The 16,893-nt window shown below is 44.4% G+C and overlaps 1 protein-coding gene across 1 annotated transcript in view; it reads left to right on the top strand.

The window, feature by feature from the left end:
• ChAT (Choline acetyltransferase) overlaps positions 1-16,893 on the top strand; it is a 62,563-nt gene that overhangs the window by 38,795 nt on the left and 6,875 nt on the right. The window contains exons 7-11 of the mRNA XM_080284749.1: positions 2,151-2,320; positions 3,146-3,247; positions 4,449-4,792; positions 6,801-6,923; positions 11,319-11,451. Coding sequence (XP_080140875.1) covers positions 2,151-2,320; positions 3,146-3,247; positions 4,449-4,792; positions 6,801-6,923; positions 11,319-11,451 — 872 coding nt within the window. The remainder of the gene's footprint in view (positions 1-2,150; positions 2,321-3,145; positions 3,248-4,448; positions 4,793-6,800; positions 6,924-11,318; positions 11,452-16,893) is intronic.

The raw sequence follows: 16,893 nt of genomic DNA, 5'->3' as shown, positions 1-16,893 counted from the left end.
TAAAAGCATAGGTAACGCTACGCTGTTGCAACCCTCCATCCGACCAAGCACTTAGGCCCCCCCCACCTCCCTGCACACCTAACCAAGCGCATAATGATCCTCACCCTCACTCTCTGTATAACTTAAAATTTTCAGTAGTTTAACCATGGTAATTATGAAGTTATGAGCAAATCTGATGAAATTATGACTTGTTTTTTTAATTTAGGCAGCCATTTTTATGATTACATAATAGGTACAGTCATGAAACGTCATACATAATTAGATATTCATATAATCATTTATCATGTACAATTTCTATCTCCTTGGTGTAATAGCTGCAAAGTTTTAATAGAAAAATGCTTTAAGATAATCAGCTTTATGTATTTTTGCAAGTTCATAACGTTATATAATCTCATGGCATTCTAACTACCAAAAGGCACCAGGAGGCATATGAACACATATTCCTGGGGAGTTTGAAGTCTGTACCTGTATTAGTTTCTGAGTCCTAGCACAGAAACGATTTTTTTATTTTTTTTCATTATTTAAAAAAAAACTACTTAAGACACAGCGTTCTACCTATCCAGAGGCACAGTTCGCAATAAGACACATAACTATGTGAAACTTCATGACTCCATAGTGAATACTTTCTGAGGTCTGGCCCAGAAACGAAATCTTTACGTCCAACTGGCCGCCCTGCCGCCCAGCTCTGTGGACGGACGTCTATTGATCCCAGTGATAACAACATTCTCCTCTGACTTTGTCACGTGGAGGGTAATAACAGCGACACAAGGCATCATGAACACCAACAATTTATCATAAACACCACCATATGTTTACAGATACCGTCACATGGTCACAAATAGCGCTACTATGACGTAAACCCCACCGCATGGTTATGGTTAGTCACACCATCTCATGATCATAAACACCACTACATAGACCTAAACACCGAACATGATCATAAACCCCCACCACAGAGTCATGGTCATAGACACCATTACATGATCGTAAGACACCACAGCATGCACATATACACCACCACACCGCCATCGTCCCCCACCTCATGGTCATATGGGCACCACCACCTGGCCATAAAGCATCTTAAAGGGTCATTGGCGCCACAACATGGTAATGGACATGAACACCATCATATGATCACACAACAACAAGTAGTCAAAAGCCTTATCAAATGGTCATGAAGCATGACGAGTTACTTATAAACACCTCTGTACTGTCATACACGAGTACCATAAAGTAATGAGCATCTGAGTAACACATGGCTGGTCCTGTATCATAAGCATCTCAAAATTCTCGCAAAACAACACCTCACAGTTATAACCCTGTGTATGTTCGTAATTTCTTTTTTATTTGTCAGATTACCTTTTTGCAAAGTAACACATACCAAATTGCATTTTTTTGTTTCAGACTTAGCGATAGTTAGTACTGTTTAGTTTACATAATTAAGCATCAGAGAAAAATGTAGGAGTGCAAGAGACAGGAAGCTATCACCTGTGGACGTGGCGAGAGACTGGCACTTGAATTAATGAAAAGTTAAGTGGTAAAAATGGCACGGCGGATTTATGTACAGAGTAAGAACGAAATTTAACTTTTTGATTTTCCAACTTCAATAGCCAGGGTGCGGTACATGTTACAGTATAAGAATTCTTGGCATCTTTATTCTTCTCTTCAAACGGTCATATGGGAGGGGGGAAAAGAAGGAGAAGACCACGCGACAGAGAGAGATGGAAAGAAACCGACTTATTACACTGGTACAAAGAAAAATGTGCTTTGAAGGTAGGAGCAGAGACAGGATAAGAATACTAAATAAAAATCAGTCCTTCATCGTCTCTCTCTCTCTCTCTCTCTCTCTCTCTCTCTCTCTCTCTCTCTCTCTCTCTCTCTCTCTCTCTCTCTCTCTCGCTCTCTCTCTCTCTCTCTCTCTCTCTCTCTCTCTCACACACACACACACACACACACACACACACACACACACACACACACACACACACACACACACATTAATCAAGCCTTTCTAATTTCCCTCTGGGCCCTTGCACATCCCTTTGGAAAGTGCTCACGTTTCCCCCAGATTGAGAGTCACTGTTCTAGACTACATGACCAACATAGGGAGGATTAACCGAGAAATTAGTGTACTTCTCTTTCACACACAGAGCCCGACAACCAGAAGATCCTGCGTATCATCGAGACGTGTGTGTTGGTAGTGTGCTTCGACAATGACCTTCCCTCCAAGTTCAATCTCACGACCCGCACCAGCCACCGCGCCAGCCTCTCCAAGCGATCCTCCAGCCTCAACATGTCATCCCAGCATACATCACAGGAGGTACTGTGAGAGAGAGAGAGAGAGAGAGAGAGAGAGAGAGAGAGAGAGAGAGAGAGAGCAGGGGAAATGGACTTGGCAATTTCCTCGTACTCGTAGCCCCAGCATTTAATTGGAGTGACTGGTCGTTTTCCGCTAAATGGTATTAATTGAACTCTGAACCCCATCCATCCATCAGATGTACACACTTATGAGCTACATCCCACTGGGGCAGATTAAGCAATTAAAATGCCGGGCGATCGTTTGGCTATATGGTTACCACCCAGAGTAATATTTGATTTCCTGGGCTACAGGAAGCCATTTGGTTTGTCACTCAGAGTTAAATCACCTGAATATAACCCAACATCAAATGAGTAGATCCTGGGCATCCCTACTTAGCCAACCAAGATGTGATCTGCAAATGTCTCTAAGGTGCAACAGTCTCCTCAACTGACAAGAATACAATCTAAGGAAAAGGATCAGAGATGGTGTTGTCTACCTATAATTAGAAACCACGGCTATTCAAATGATCCCATTCCAAAATATTAGGGCATCTTAGCCTAATAACATTCAACTCCACTTGTCTCAGAGATGAAGGAATCGTACTCAAGATGATTTCGTTGCTTTTTAATCGTAATCGTTGTTGTTTTTATTGGCTTGTCAGTGGTGGTGAAGAGAAAAAATTTAGCAATTAAAGTTATATATATATATATATATATATATATATATATATATATATATATATATATATATATATATATATATATATACAGACAAAAAATAACACCCCTCACTCCCATCCCCACCCCAACTCACTTTCTTTTCCACTGATCATGTATACCGTTGCAGGATCTCACTTCCCGGGACGAGGTGAACGCAGGTCACCAAATGATTCACGGGGGCGGGTTCAACCACAACTCTGCTAACAGGTGGTTCGACAAGACCGTACAGGTGAGACACAGGCACCCCCAAAAGGACTGTTCGGGTTAGATTGGTGGAGTCGAAGTGCTGTGTGATGTAGGGTAACAAGTGGTTAGACGCGACCATACAGGGGAAAAAGCGAACCTAATAGGACTGTTTAGGCCAGATAGTAGGGTATTGAAGTATAGGAGGAGTGCTGTGGTAGATAAGACCATGTAGAACGAGAAGACCGCTTTGACTGATGCTTGTCAACTGAACATAGGTCAGTGAAACAAGTAATCAATTTCTGCTGAGTCCCAATGTTCCCCAAGAATATGACCCGATGCAGTCTGTTTATTTCCATGTTGCCAAGGGTATTGCTGGGTGGAGAGGGGACAGGGGAGAAAAACAAACTGAGTCCGCCAGTTTGATCGGCCTGAGATTCAAACTCGAGGTTCGTCGGTTTGAGAGCTGGATTACACCTGTTCCCCAACCATACAGGTGTGAGAAAGGACCTGACTGGACTAATTAGGCTTGATGGTGGAATCTGGGTACACACACACACACACACACACACACACACACACACACACACACACACACACACACACACACACACACACACACACACACACGACTGGGTAGAGCTGGTGCCGGTGGTGGCATTTCAAGTGGCTCTGTAGATATCGTAGCATGTGTGTCTGAGCGAGGAGACAGAATGACCTGTGATGGTAGAGAAATTACTATAGATTATCCGATTGCTGCAGGACAGGTGTGGAGAGGTTAACCCCTTTAGCACACGATGACGCTATTTTTCTTTATCCGTGCTACTTTCAGACGGTTTAAGGCCTATTTTTGGTAAGGGGAGGCATCTCGGAATATAAACGTAGGCTGATTTTTTTTACCCCTTTATTACAAAAGTTTATTCCAGAAAGTTCATTCCAAAAACCATTCTAAAATTGAGTAATAGCGACTTGTGTAAGCAAAAGTAGACTATATAGGATGTCTCTGATCTTTCTGTAACTAAAGTCTCTCTCTAACCACGCCATTTTTGTCCCGTTAGACATTGTAACGTGTGTAACCAAAGCCATGTGCATTCATTAACCTCTTTCCCTAACTACGCCCCTGCTCTTGTCCTAACTGTACCCATATCCTGTCTCTCCTCTAACCTGTCTTCTCCTCTCTAACCATGTGACTGATCTTTTCTAACTACCTGCATATCCTTCCTCTAACCACATCGTTTGTTCCTCAGTTCATCGTGACGCGTGACGGGTGGTGCGGCCTCTGCTACGAACACTCCTGCGCTGAGGGCATCGTGGTCATCCAACTTGTAGAGCAGATCCTTCAGAGCACGACAGCAGACGCCCCCAGGATGCCTTCTGAGGACAACCCCGAGGCACACACGCATCCGGACGACTCTACTCAGAACGGGCAGGACGGGGATATGGTGCCCCCTGGATCGGCCACGGGTTCAGGAGATATGGAGCCCGGTTTTCCAGCTCCTGAAGAGGCGGCGCCCACTCCTACCAGGCTGGAATGGAAAGTCACATCTGTCATTTACCGTCGCATCCAGGAGTCAGCCGACCATGTGGATAGGTATGGTGGAGGGTGGTATGGAGTGGTGTGATGGATGTAGTGGTGTGGTAAGTGTGGATAGGTGTGGGTGAGGGTGGTTTGGAGTGGTGTGATGGGTGTAGGGGTGTGGTAAGTGTGGACAGGTGTGGTGGAGGGTGGTTTGAAGTGGTGTAACAGATGTAACAGTTTCTGAGATTGGTGTAGAAAGATGGTGTGTACCGTAGGTGGGTGCTTTGGAGTGGTGTGGTGTGTGTGGCAGGTGTGGCAGTGGTGTGGCTGGTGTAGAGGAGTATGATAGGTGTGCACGAAGTTGGTTTAGAGTGGTGTGACAGGTGAAGATGGTATGACTGGTGTAGATGAGTATGACAGATGTGCTGGAGTGTGTTTCTAAAGTAGTGTGATGGGTGTGGGAAGTGTGGAGAAGGGTGTGGCAAGTATGGTGTAATGTGGCTGGTCTAGAAGGCCTTATAGGTGTAAGTGTATCAGGTTCAGAGAGGGCTTGCTAGTGTGGAAATGGTGTGACTGGTATTGGGGGAGATCTGGAAAGTGTGGGGGAGGGTGATTCTGAGTGGTATGACAGAAGCAAAATATAGTATGGTTGGTGTAGAGGAGTATGTTAGGTGTGGATGAGGGTGGTATAGAGTGGTGTAGAGGGTGGTTGTGAGTGGTATGATGGGGTGCTGAGAGGGGGTGTCGTAGGTTTGGCTGAGGATGGTGTGCAGGGATGTAATGGGTATGAGGGAAGATGGTTTGTATTGGCGTGATGGCGTGTGGGATATGGTGTGATTGTGAAGGAAGTAAGAGAGAGAGAGAGAGAGAGAGAGAGAGTGTGTGTGTGTGTGTGTGTGTGTGTGTGTGTGTGTGTGTGTGTGTGTGTATGAGACTAGTGTGGAGGTGGTATGACTGGTGTGGTGTAGAAGGACCATAGCCTCTGAGGACGTGAATCTCACAAACTATAAATTACCATAACATAGCATAACATACGAAAACGGTCGAACCATCCACAAACTAAAAGGAAAGTAACATAACAATATAACACAGCATAACATACCATACCGTACCGTACCATAACGCGACATAACATAGACCCTTACATAAACTAAAAGGTAATTAACATGGCATAACATTACATACCTGGAACTTATACAACTAGGAAATTAATTGGTGCAACGTAACCTAACCTTCCCTAACCTTACGTAAGCTAGAAAGGTAAAGAGTTAATTAGCGTAACCTCACCTGCTCTCACCTCTCCTTAAGTTAGTGAAGGACTTGATAGAATCTTAAGTAAATTACGGGAGAGTAATTCATCTAGCTTAATCTAACCCAACCCAGCAAAACCAAATTTAACCCAAGCTAACCAAACCAAACCAAGCTAAACCAAATGAAACCCAACCATACTTAATCCAACCCAACAAAACCCAACCAAGCCAACCCAAATCCAATCAAACCAAACTATACCATACAAAACCAAGCCAAACCCAACCCAACCCATCCCAACCAAACCAAAGCCAACCCAACCCATCCCAACCCAACCCAACCCAACCCAACCCAACCAAGTCCAACACAACCCACCCCAACCCATCCCAACCAAACCAAACCAAATCCAACCCAACCCACCCCAACCCATCCCAACCAAACCAAATCCAACCCAGCCCACCCCAGCCCATCCAAACCAAACCAAATCCAACCCAACCCACCCCAACCCATCCCAACCAAACCAAACCAAATCCAACCCAACCCACCCCAGCCCATCCCACCCCAGCCCATTCCAACCAAACCAAATCCAATCCAACCCACCCCAACCCATCCCAAGCAAACCAAATCCAACCCAGCACACCCCAGCCCATCCCAACCAAACCAAACCTGACTTAACCTTGTCAGACCTAACCAGACCAAACCAAACCAGACCAAACCAAACCAGACCCTACCAAACCAAACCATACCAAACCAAAACAAAACCATGCCAAACCAAACCAAACCTAACCCAACCTAACCTAACCTAATCTAACCTAACCCAACCCTCCATCAGACTGGTGGAAGACCTTGACTTCCGCATCCTGAGATACCTGGGCTTCGGGAGGAACTTCATGAAGAGGAGTAAGTGTTCGCCGGACGCCTTCATTCAGCTCGCACTTCAGCTCGCGTACTTCAGGTCAGTCTAAGGGTGTTCACGTTCGTTTGGGTGGTGTTCAGGTGGGTTGAGATGTGTTCAGGTAAGTTCATAGGTGTTCAGGTAAGTCCACAGATGTTCAGATAGGTCTACAGGTGTTAAGGTGGGTTCATAGAATGTTCAGGTGGGTCCACAGGTGTTTAGATGGGTCTACAGGTGTTCAGGTGGGTCCAGAGATGTTCAGATGGATTCACAGGTGTTCAGGTGGGTCCACAGGTGTTCAGGTGGGTCTACAAGTGTTCAGGTGGATCCACAGGTGTTCAGGTGGGTCCACAGGTGTTCAGGTGGGTCCACAGGTGTTCAGGTGGATCCACAGGTGTTCAGGTGGGTTCACAGGTGTTCAGGTAGATCCACAGGTGTTCAGGTGGGTTCACAGGTGTTCAGGTGGATCCACAGGTGTTCAGGTGGGTCCACAGGTGTTCAGGTGGATCCACAGGTGTTCAGGTGGATCCACAGATGTTTAGGTGGGTTCACATGGGCTCAGTTGAGATCACAGGTACTCATGTGAGTTTGCAGACGTTCAGGTCATTCTACGAGGGTTCAGATGGGTCTACAGGTGTTCAGGTGGGTCCACAAGGGTTCAGGCGAGGTCATTGGTGTCCAGATAAGTTCAAAGATGTTCAGGCGGGTCTCTGATGATTTAGATAAGTCTGGATAGTGTTCATGTAAATCCACAGGTGCTCAGGTGTGTTTACAGTTGTTCAGGTGGTTCCAGAGGTGTTTCAGATGAGTCCTAAAGTATTCGTCAGTCTGGATGGTGTTCAGCTGAGTCTGCAGGTGTTCAGGTGGGTCTAGAGGTATTCAGGTAGGTCTAGAGGTGTTCAAGTGGGTCTACAGGTATTCAGGTGGGTCTACAGGTATTCAGGTGGGTCTGCAGGTGTTCAGGTGGGTCTAGAGGTATTCAGGTAGGTCTAGAGGTGTTCAGGTGGGTCTACAGGTATTCAGGTGGGTCTACAGGTATTCAGGTGGGTCTGCAGGTGTTCAGGTGGGTCTAGAGGTATTCAGGTAGGTCTAGAGGTGTTCAGGTGGGTCTACAGGTATTCAGGTGGGTCTACAGGTATTCAGGTGGGTCTGCAGGTGTTCAGGTGGGTCTAGAGGTGTTCAGGTGGGTCTAGAGGTGTTCAGGTGGGTCTAGAGGTGTTCAGGTGGGTCTAGAGGTGTGCAGGTGGGTCTAGAGGTGTTCAAGAGGGTCTAGAGGTCTTCAGGTGGGTCTAGAGGTGTGCAGGTGGGTCTAGAGGTGTTCAGGTAAATCCTATATTTTTGTATAACCGCGCAGTGCCACCGCGTGAAGGCGTCCATCTCAATCACCTGACAGGACCATGTTCCAGGTGGCACTGTGGATTTCGTCACACCTTTCTCTAAGCGATTTATTTTGTCTTACTCCAAATATTCCCCTCTGGGTTATATATCTTTAACACCGACACAGTTTGCCTTAGTAACGTGCAAGGGGATAAAACGGTCAAATGCACTGAATAAATCGCTAAGGAGGAGATGTTGCGAAGTCTGTCCTGAGCCAGCCAGAACCCAGATCCTCAGACACACTTACAATCGAGTCCATGTCGTAAGTGTGATTTTTTTTTCCTAGGAACGACAAAAAAAAAAAAAGAGTGAGCAGGTTCTTTCGTTCTTCCTACACAAAAAAATGTCTTGGTTAGAAGAGGAAAATTACCATAAAAAGCAGGTTTATTTTTGCAGTATCTACGAGGCAGGGAGAGGGCAGAGGTTTATCGTGTCTTTAGTCCTTCCTGTAAAAAAAAAAAAGTTGCGACAGGGAATCGGTTGTAAATATATGATTGTGAATCCCACCTTCAGAGTTACGTGTGGTAAGGATGAGGTTGTATTACACGGGTACGCTACGTGAACTCTCTCTCTCTCTCTCTCTCTCTCTCTCTCTCTCTCTCTCTCTCCATTTCCCTTTCAACCTCTCTCTCCATTTCCCTCTCAGCCTCTCTCTCTCCATTTCCCTCTTCACCCCTCTCTCCATTTCCCTTCCCAAGTCACTCTCTATTTCCCTCTCCATTTCCGTCTCCTCCTCTCCCTCACTATCCCTCTCACCTTTCTCTTCATTTCCATCTCCACCTCACTCTCCATTCCCTCTCCACCTTCCTCTCATTATCCCTCTCTCTGTCTTCATTTCCTGTTCTTCTGTTCCTTTCTTAGACATTATTGCCTGTTTTTCCATTCCTCCTCCTCCTCCTCCTCCTCCTCCTCCTCCTCCTCCTCCTCCTCCTCCTCCTCTTCCTCTTCCTCTTCCTCCTCCTCCTCCTCCCAGTTTATTAATCTCTTGATGCAGAATAGGTAGATATATACACATACATATACAAGACATAATTAGCATGCAATAGGATATTAAGCCGTAAAATGCAAAATAAATCGCAATGGAAGAGGTTTTACGACGCCTGCTACGGCACCGAGAATACAGGCTTCCCATTCACGCATCATAAATAAGAATTCCCATATACTGACCTGTTTAATCTGGTCAGTAAGTTTCCCCACCATAGCAAGAATTTCCCCCGCCGCACCGACAGTTTTCCCCATTAAGCAGTAATTTTCCCCCCACCTCACCGACAGTTTTCCCCACCTTGGCGGCAATTTCCCCCACCTAAAGAATAATTTCCCCAACTACAGCGACTATTTTCCTTGCCCATCGAAAATTTCCCCAAATCACTGACAATTTTCCCCATCTTACTGACAAATTCCCCCCACCTCACTGACAATTTCCCCCACCTCACCAACAATTTCCCCCACCAACGTCAACAATTTTCCCCACCTCATCAACAATTTCCCCACCAACGTCAACAATTTTCCCCATCTTAGCGACAATTCCCCCCACCTCGCCGACAATTTCCCCCACCTCGCCGACAATTTCCCCCACCTCACCAACAATTTCCCCCACCTCACCAACAATTTCCCCCACCTCACCAACAAATTCCCCCACCTCACCAACAATTTCCCCCACCAACGTCAACAATTTCCCCCATCTTAGCGACAATTTCCCCACCAACGTCAACAATTTTCCCCACCTCGCCGACAATTTTCCAGTTTTCTTTTCCTTTCTTTCTTTTTCCTTTTCCCCCTCACCGGTAGTCTTCGTGGACCACCTAAGTAGCCACAATATTTCCCAGCCGTCTCCCTGCCCCGTCCTAGTCTGTACAAAGGCCACGAGACCGTAAATTGATTCACAGCTGGTACTGGCAACCGTGGGGGCGTGGGTGGGGGAGAGGGGAGGGGGAAGGGTGAAGAGAGAGGGGCGTAAGAGGGTGGAAGAAGTGGAAGGTGGAAGGAAAAGGGAGTGGAAAGGGGGAAAGGAGAAGCGAAGGGAGGAAGAATGGGGAGTGGGAGGGGAGAAGGGGGGAAGGGGGAGATGAAGAGGAAGAGGGAGAGGAGAAAGCATGAGGGAGAGAAGGAGCGTGATCTACAAACCAGGGATAGGGGTAGAATCCTTCTATCCAGTTGACTCTTTTCTTCTTCGCCTCCGTAGCACAGTACAATGTATGTGACTGTTAGATAATTCTGTAGATAGCGGGCTCCTTCTTACGAGTTTATATCTGTATATAGCGCATTGATACTCTCGTCTATGATATATATATACTGGAGAGAGAGAGAGAGAGAGTGAGAGAGACAGACAGACAGACAGACAGACAGACAGAGACAGAGAGACAGACAGACAGACAGACAGGTAGATAGATAAGGGTGAAATGTTCAAAACATATCCCCAAGTACCTGGTAACGAAAGAGCCAGCTTAATGAAAACACGGGCTCTGGTCTCCTGTCCTCACTCAGACCTATAATACGGCATATTGTATCGCAGTCCACAACTCCCAGTTAAGATGATCAGCCAAGTTGGCTGTACCAGCAAGTTAGGATGTTTTTTGCGTCAAGGTTTAACATTCAAAGACAAAAAGGTGGTACCCAGATTCTTAGCACTTCTTACTGAAGCAGGTCTGACTGTCGTCGTGGCTAGTTGCTACATTGCCGCTGAGGGTAAGAAACCAAAGGTATGGCATGATGATTATTAGTCTGAGAGATGGAAATGGTTGACACGACCAGAAGCATTGAAAATTTGAGTATTTTGCGAATTAGAAAATCTAGAAAGGGTATCCTACACTACTGCGTATACGAGTATTTAACAGGCAGGTCTTTGGTAATCTTGTGACTTTTAGATTAACGGCAAAAAGATTAATCTCTTCCATCCGATGACATGTTTTATTAATCTGCTAGATAAACAGTTTAATTTACTCTATATGCTATTTATATTTTATGTTCATCTACTAAATGTACACCTTATATTACATGTTAATCTACTAAATACTGTATACTGTTTGTATTATATGTTAATTTGCGTAGTACTTTTAATCGGTAACACCCCCTGTGCAGGAGCCACGGTCAGCTGACGAGCACGTACGAGAGCGCGAGCACCCGTCGGTTCCGGCTGGGTCGTGTGGACTCCATCAGGGCCAACACGCCGCAGGTGCTGACGTGGTGTGAGGCCATGGTCATCAACGCACCGGTACGCCATAATTCTGTTTGTTCTCACCTGATGTAACTGAACCATTCCCTTAACATAAATACTAAATTGTAGCTCCGTGAAATTCAATGTGCTTTAGTTCTGGGATAGAAATGAGTCTTCATGGCTGTTAGTCAATGCAACTCTCCAGTCTGACAACACTTGGCCATTATATGAGCTGGAAGGCGTTAGGGGTCTGTTCCAGGTAAAATCAAGCGTGCTGTAACTAACCACAGCAGTCATTCTTATTCTGGTTCATTTAGTTTCGACCATAGTTTCAGTAGAATAGTCCTGTATATCTCACGGAAGGCCAAAATTTGGTATAGCCTAAGGTACATTACCCAACATACCAGTATATAAGGGCTAAACACACACACACACACACACACACACACACACACACACACACACACACACACACACTCACACACACACACACATATATATATACAGTATATATATATATATATATATATACAGTATATATATATATATATATATATATATATATATATATATATATATATATATATATTCGTTGTTATCGTTGCACTTAGCCAACGGCAGAGAGCTGAAGCAGATATGCTCTGGCTAACGTCATATGATATTCTGTAGGGAAAAGAGATCCACACGACAGCTGAATGGAGGAAGCCAATGTCCCCTGTGTAGCCTAGACTAATATAAATACGAAGAGGAGAAGCACTGCTGTACTGGTAACCTAATGCACTATATGTGAGCTATAGGCCATAGTTAGACATTATTTTTCACCCAAGATCAGCGTCTCCAAGTTATGGTGACGTCAGGGAGATAAGGTCACCCAATAGGCTACTTCACCTCTTAGGAAAGTACCGGGAACGAACATGCCCGTGATGGAGATGATGATGGCGTGGAACAGCAGGCGAACTTTTGTCCCTGACTATACAAATGCCAGCACATGAAACAGAAACACAGTCATAGCTTGAACATAAACGTAGATGCCGAGTGATTTTGGCTGACGAGTTACATCACTGTGAGTGGGGGAGTGGAAGCAGGTGTGTGTACCGCAGGTGGGGTGGAGGTGCTTCCAGTACACTTTCCACTTCCCCCACCTCCACTCATCAGCCGGAAACGAACCAGTACTCGTGTTACATATTCCAGTATTATAAGCTGATAGTATTTCATAGAAGGCAATAGAGCTACCCACACATTCTAAATCAAGTACTCATTTGGTATATTATTTCACCTGGGTACTTTCCTGGCAAACCTGATTCTGGAAACAAACAAGAGGATTATATATTGCAGCTTAGGTAACCATTATGATATTAGCTGAAATTCACTTTACGTATATTACTGCAATCGTCACGTGATATTATTGATTTTCATACCAGTAATTAAGAGGTTTGTAACGTGGTTGTACACAGGTGGTCACAGAAATATCAAGTAGTACTTGAAGGAATAATAACGAGGAATGTCAGTCTTTTATCCATTACTCTTTAAGCTGACCTCCATGCAATCCTTCATTCTAGCTTACAGCCATCATTCGTCATCATTCACCCATTACCCCCTCACCCTACACCCACCACCCTCCACCCTTCACCCAACATTCATCACCCTTCACCCTACATCCACCACCCATCACCCTACACCCAGACCCATCACCCTTCACCCTACATCCATCACTCTAAACCCATCACCCTACTCCCATCATCTTACACTGATCACCTTACAACCATCTCTTTTCACCCTACGGCCATCATCCTTCACCCTGCATCCATCACCCAACACCCTACATCCAACACCCTCGCGGATCCACTACGGTACCCATCACACCACTCTTCACCCTCCACCCATCACCCTAACCCTTCCATTACCGTTCACCCTAGTGGCCTCATTCTGGGTAGGGTGAGTAGGTCAGTACGGTAGGGCAGTAGTATCAATATATCGGACATCGGGGAGGGACTGACTCCGATAAATGGGTCTCTGATTGCTACCCTCCCAGAATTGTAGATTAAAGCAACGAGAGGCTCTCCAAAAAATCGTAGGTTAACATATACTAAGGAAAAAGTTACAAGTATAGACTAAAATACGCGGACGAAACATTGAACTTAGAATCAACATTAGGACATTAGCTGCAAGAAAATAAATTAAACGAGGGGAAATGCAGGTTAAATCGAGGTCTCTGAATCTCCTTGAGGTATGCAAGAGGGTATCCATGTGGCACTCTGAGGGCTGGTGACAAATGAACATAAGACGAAAATTTTACCAGTGTAGTTCAGGAGATGATAATGAGAAGGAAGAAATTGGTCTCTATAATATATACACAAATTTCATTCACACTAAAATATAATGTTGGTTGTCATAAGTAAAATGCTATCTTAATACAGTCATTGATGTAAACATATACTAACCCTTATGTGTTTCACTAAGTAATTACCATATCAGTAATTTTACAATACGCACTCTGTTAACATATGATAAAGGTTTGGTGTTAATGGAGTACCACTAATACACATACATACCCAAGCTGTTACACTTTCATCCCCAACAACCCTCATAAATCACAACAACCAATACACTCACGTCTAAACCGGAAGGCGACAGATGGTTAGGGCAATTTGCAAATACCACACAGACATTGAAAGCCACAGAAGGAGAGATGGGATGATGGCTGGCTGATCCGTACTCTCTTGATTGCCCAGATGATAATACGAGATCGGAAATTCTCTGACTGGAAGACCGAAAGAGACTGGGGAAGACTGGAAATGACGCGACGAGACTGAATGAGAACTTTTTAAAATAGTACGAGACTGTAAGCTATTGGGAAAGATTGTAAAAGATGTAAGTGATTGTAAATGGTTGTGAGAGATTTTAAACAGGGAAGAAGCGAGTAGGAAACACTGGAAACGATTTGGAAATGGGAAATACTGGAAAATATTGTTTACAAAATGGAAAATATTGGAAAGACTGGAAAAAATTTGGAAAAACTGGAAACCTCTGAGTGGAAAGTACTGAGTCTGTGTCGTCTGCCTGTAGTCAAAATATTAATTAAAAATAGTGGTGATGATGATAATGATGATGATGACGATGATGAAAGTGGTGGTGGTGGTGGTGGTGGTGGAGGTAGTGTAAATGCTGCTGCTGCTGCTGATGATGATGATGATGATGATGATGATAATGATGGTGGTGGTGGTGGTAATTGATGGTGATGATAATGATGAAAGGGTGGTGATGATAATGATGATGATGATGATGACGATGGTAAACACAAGTATACTCAATAACTTTTTGCCATTCCCTCTACTGCCTACCTCTCCTTCTTTACCTCACTCCCTCCTTCCCTTCTTTCCTATCTACTGTGCTCCATCTTCTTCCATCCTTCTTTCATCATTCCTTTCTTTCCATCCTCTCTTCCATTCCATTTTCTTCTTCCTCCCTACTTCCTTCATTCTCGCCTCCCTCCCTCCTTCTGTCCCTCCTTCCTTTATTCCTGCCCTCACCTTCTCTCATCATTTTCTTCTCTCATTTCTTTCATTCCCTCATTCTCTCCTTCCTCTCTTCAATCCCATCTTCCTTCCTAAATTCCTTCTGTCACGGTTACATCTGTTCTTCATTTCCTCTTCTCTCCTTGCCTCATTGCTTGCTTCTCTCCCTCCTTCCTTCATTCCCTCCTTCTTACCCTCTTCCCTTCATTCATTCCTTCTCACTCTCTTTCCTTCATTCCATTCACACCCACTTTCCTTCATTCCTTCTTTCTCTTTCCTTCATTCCTTCCTTCTCACTTTCTTTCCCTCATTCCCTCCTTCTCATCCTTTCCTTCGTTTTTTCTTTCTCACTCTCTTCCCTTCATTCCCTCCTTCTCTCCCTCATTCCTTCAGTCCCTCCGTACCATCCTTCCTTCATTCCTTCCTCCTTCCCACACCAGGCTCTCTCTCTAATTATAGCCTACCGATCAATGGCTATATGTAGATACGGTAGCTATCTGTCTAGGCCTACTCAGTGCTATGCTGCTGTCTAGTGTATCTCTCTCTCAGCCTATCAGTCCACCCGTCTGTCTGTCTATCCACCTATCCATCCTTCTTGCATAATTACGGTGTGTCTGTCTCTCTATATCTATCTCATTATCTATATCTATCTGTCTACCTATCTATCTGTCTATCTATCTGTCTGTCTATTAGGGTTTCCTTCCTAGCGCCCCGGACTCCAAGAGAGAAAAACAATTATGGGAGAGGGAAAGAAATTACTAAATACCCGAAAATCATTGTCCTGAAGCATCACAAATTCCTGTACGTATTTGTAACAGTAATTCCGATATCACGCTTGTCACACTTTTCCTTCTTCATACTCCCTTATTTCTCATACTTTTCCTCCTGTACTTCTCATACTTTTCCTTCCTCATAGTCCTTTACTTCTCATACTTTTCCCTCTTCATACTCCTTTACCTCTCATACTTTTCCTTCTTCATGTTCCTTTACTTGTCATACTTTTCTTCCTTTACGTCTCATACTTTTTCTTCCTCATACTCCTATAATTCTCAAACTATTTCTTCTTCATCCTTCTTTACTTCTCACACTTTTCCGTCTTCATAGTCTTCTACTACTCATACTTTTCCTTCATCATACTCCTTTATTTCTCATACTTCTTCGTGTCTGTATTCCCTTATTCTTACTTTACCACACCCTTCCTTCAACCCCTTCTCTCCGACGGGGTATTATTCATCATATTTTTGCCACTTTCACACAATCATATTTTACTTTTCAAACTAGGGAGGTTAGCTACGTCCTTTGCTAATCTCTTCAGTACGTGACATCTTTACTAAGTTCAATAATGTCGTCCAAGGATGACTAAAATAAAGAGAATAAAGTACGTCATCGGACTGAAGATGTGAACACTCCAAGCCTTGCCAGTGTTCGCTATTACTTGGCTGTGCATTGTAAAGGGAAGAACAAGGTTGAATGATTGTACTGTTGACTGCTTGTGCCTCCATAAAGATTACTGCAAGAATATGGATGACTAGTGTGTGTGTGTGTTTTTTTTAATAATTATACAGATAGATAGATAAATAGATAGATAGATACAAAATATATATATATGGAAATATCTTTCCTTTCAGTGAACCCGCCTAATATGACTAGTATTTTTGCACCTGACTGGTATAACTCACCTGAATATACAAGTACAGTACTGTAATGTACACTACCGGCACTAGCTACCACACAGGTAGTCTATAGATAACTTGTATATCCCGACCTATCGCCAGACACCTTACTCCCATAAAGGAATCGCCTCCACGTCTGCCTGTCCCCCTGTCATCTAGCTGCCCAATCTCCAGCACACACGCCGTGTCTCATATACAGTACCTCCCCACCCCATCCCTTCATCTCATCCTCGGTCTACCCCTTCCGCCCTTCTCACATACAGTACACTCTCCTAACCAGTCCTCATTCTCCACTCATCAAATAATCCTAC

This window comes from Coenobita brevimanus, chromosome 102, assembly GCF_032717465.1.
Source record: "Coenobita brevimanus isolate Jiangsu-jjx chromosome 102, ASM3271746v2, whole genome shotgun sequence".
NCBI classification, from domain to species: Eukaryota; Metazoa; Arthropoda; class Malacostraca; order Decapoda; family Coenobitidae; genus Coenobita; species Coenobita brevimanus.
The sequence above is the reverse complement of the archived record's forward strand: the minus strand, read 5'-3'. Positions and strand labels throughout refer to the sequence as shown.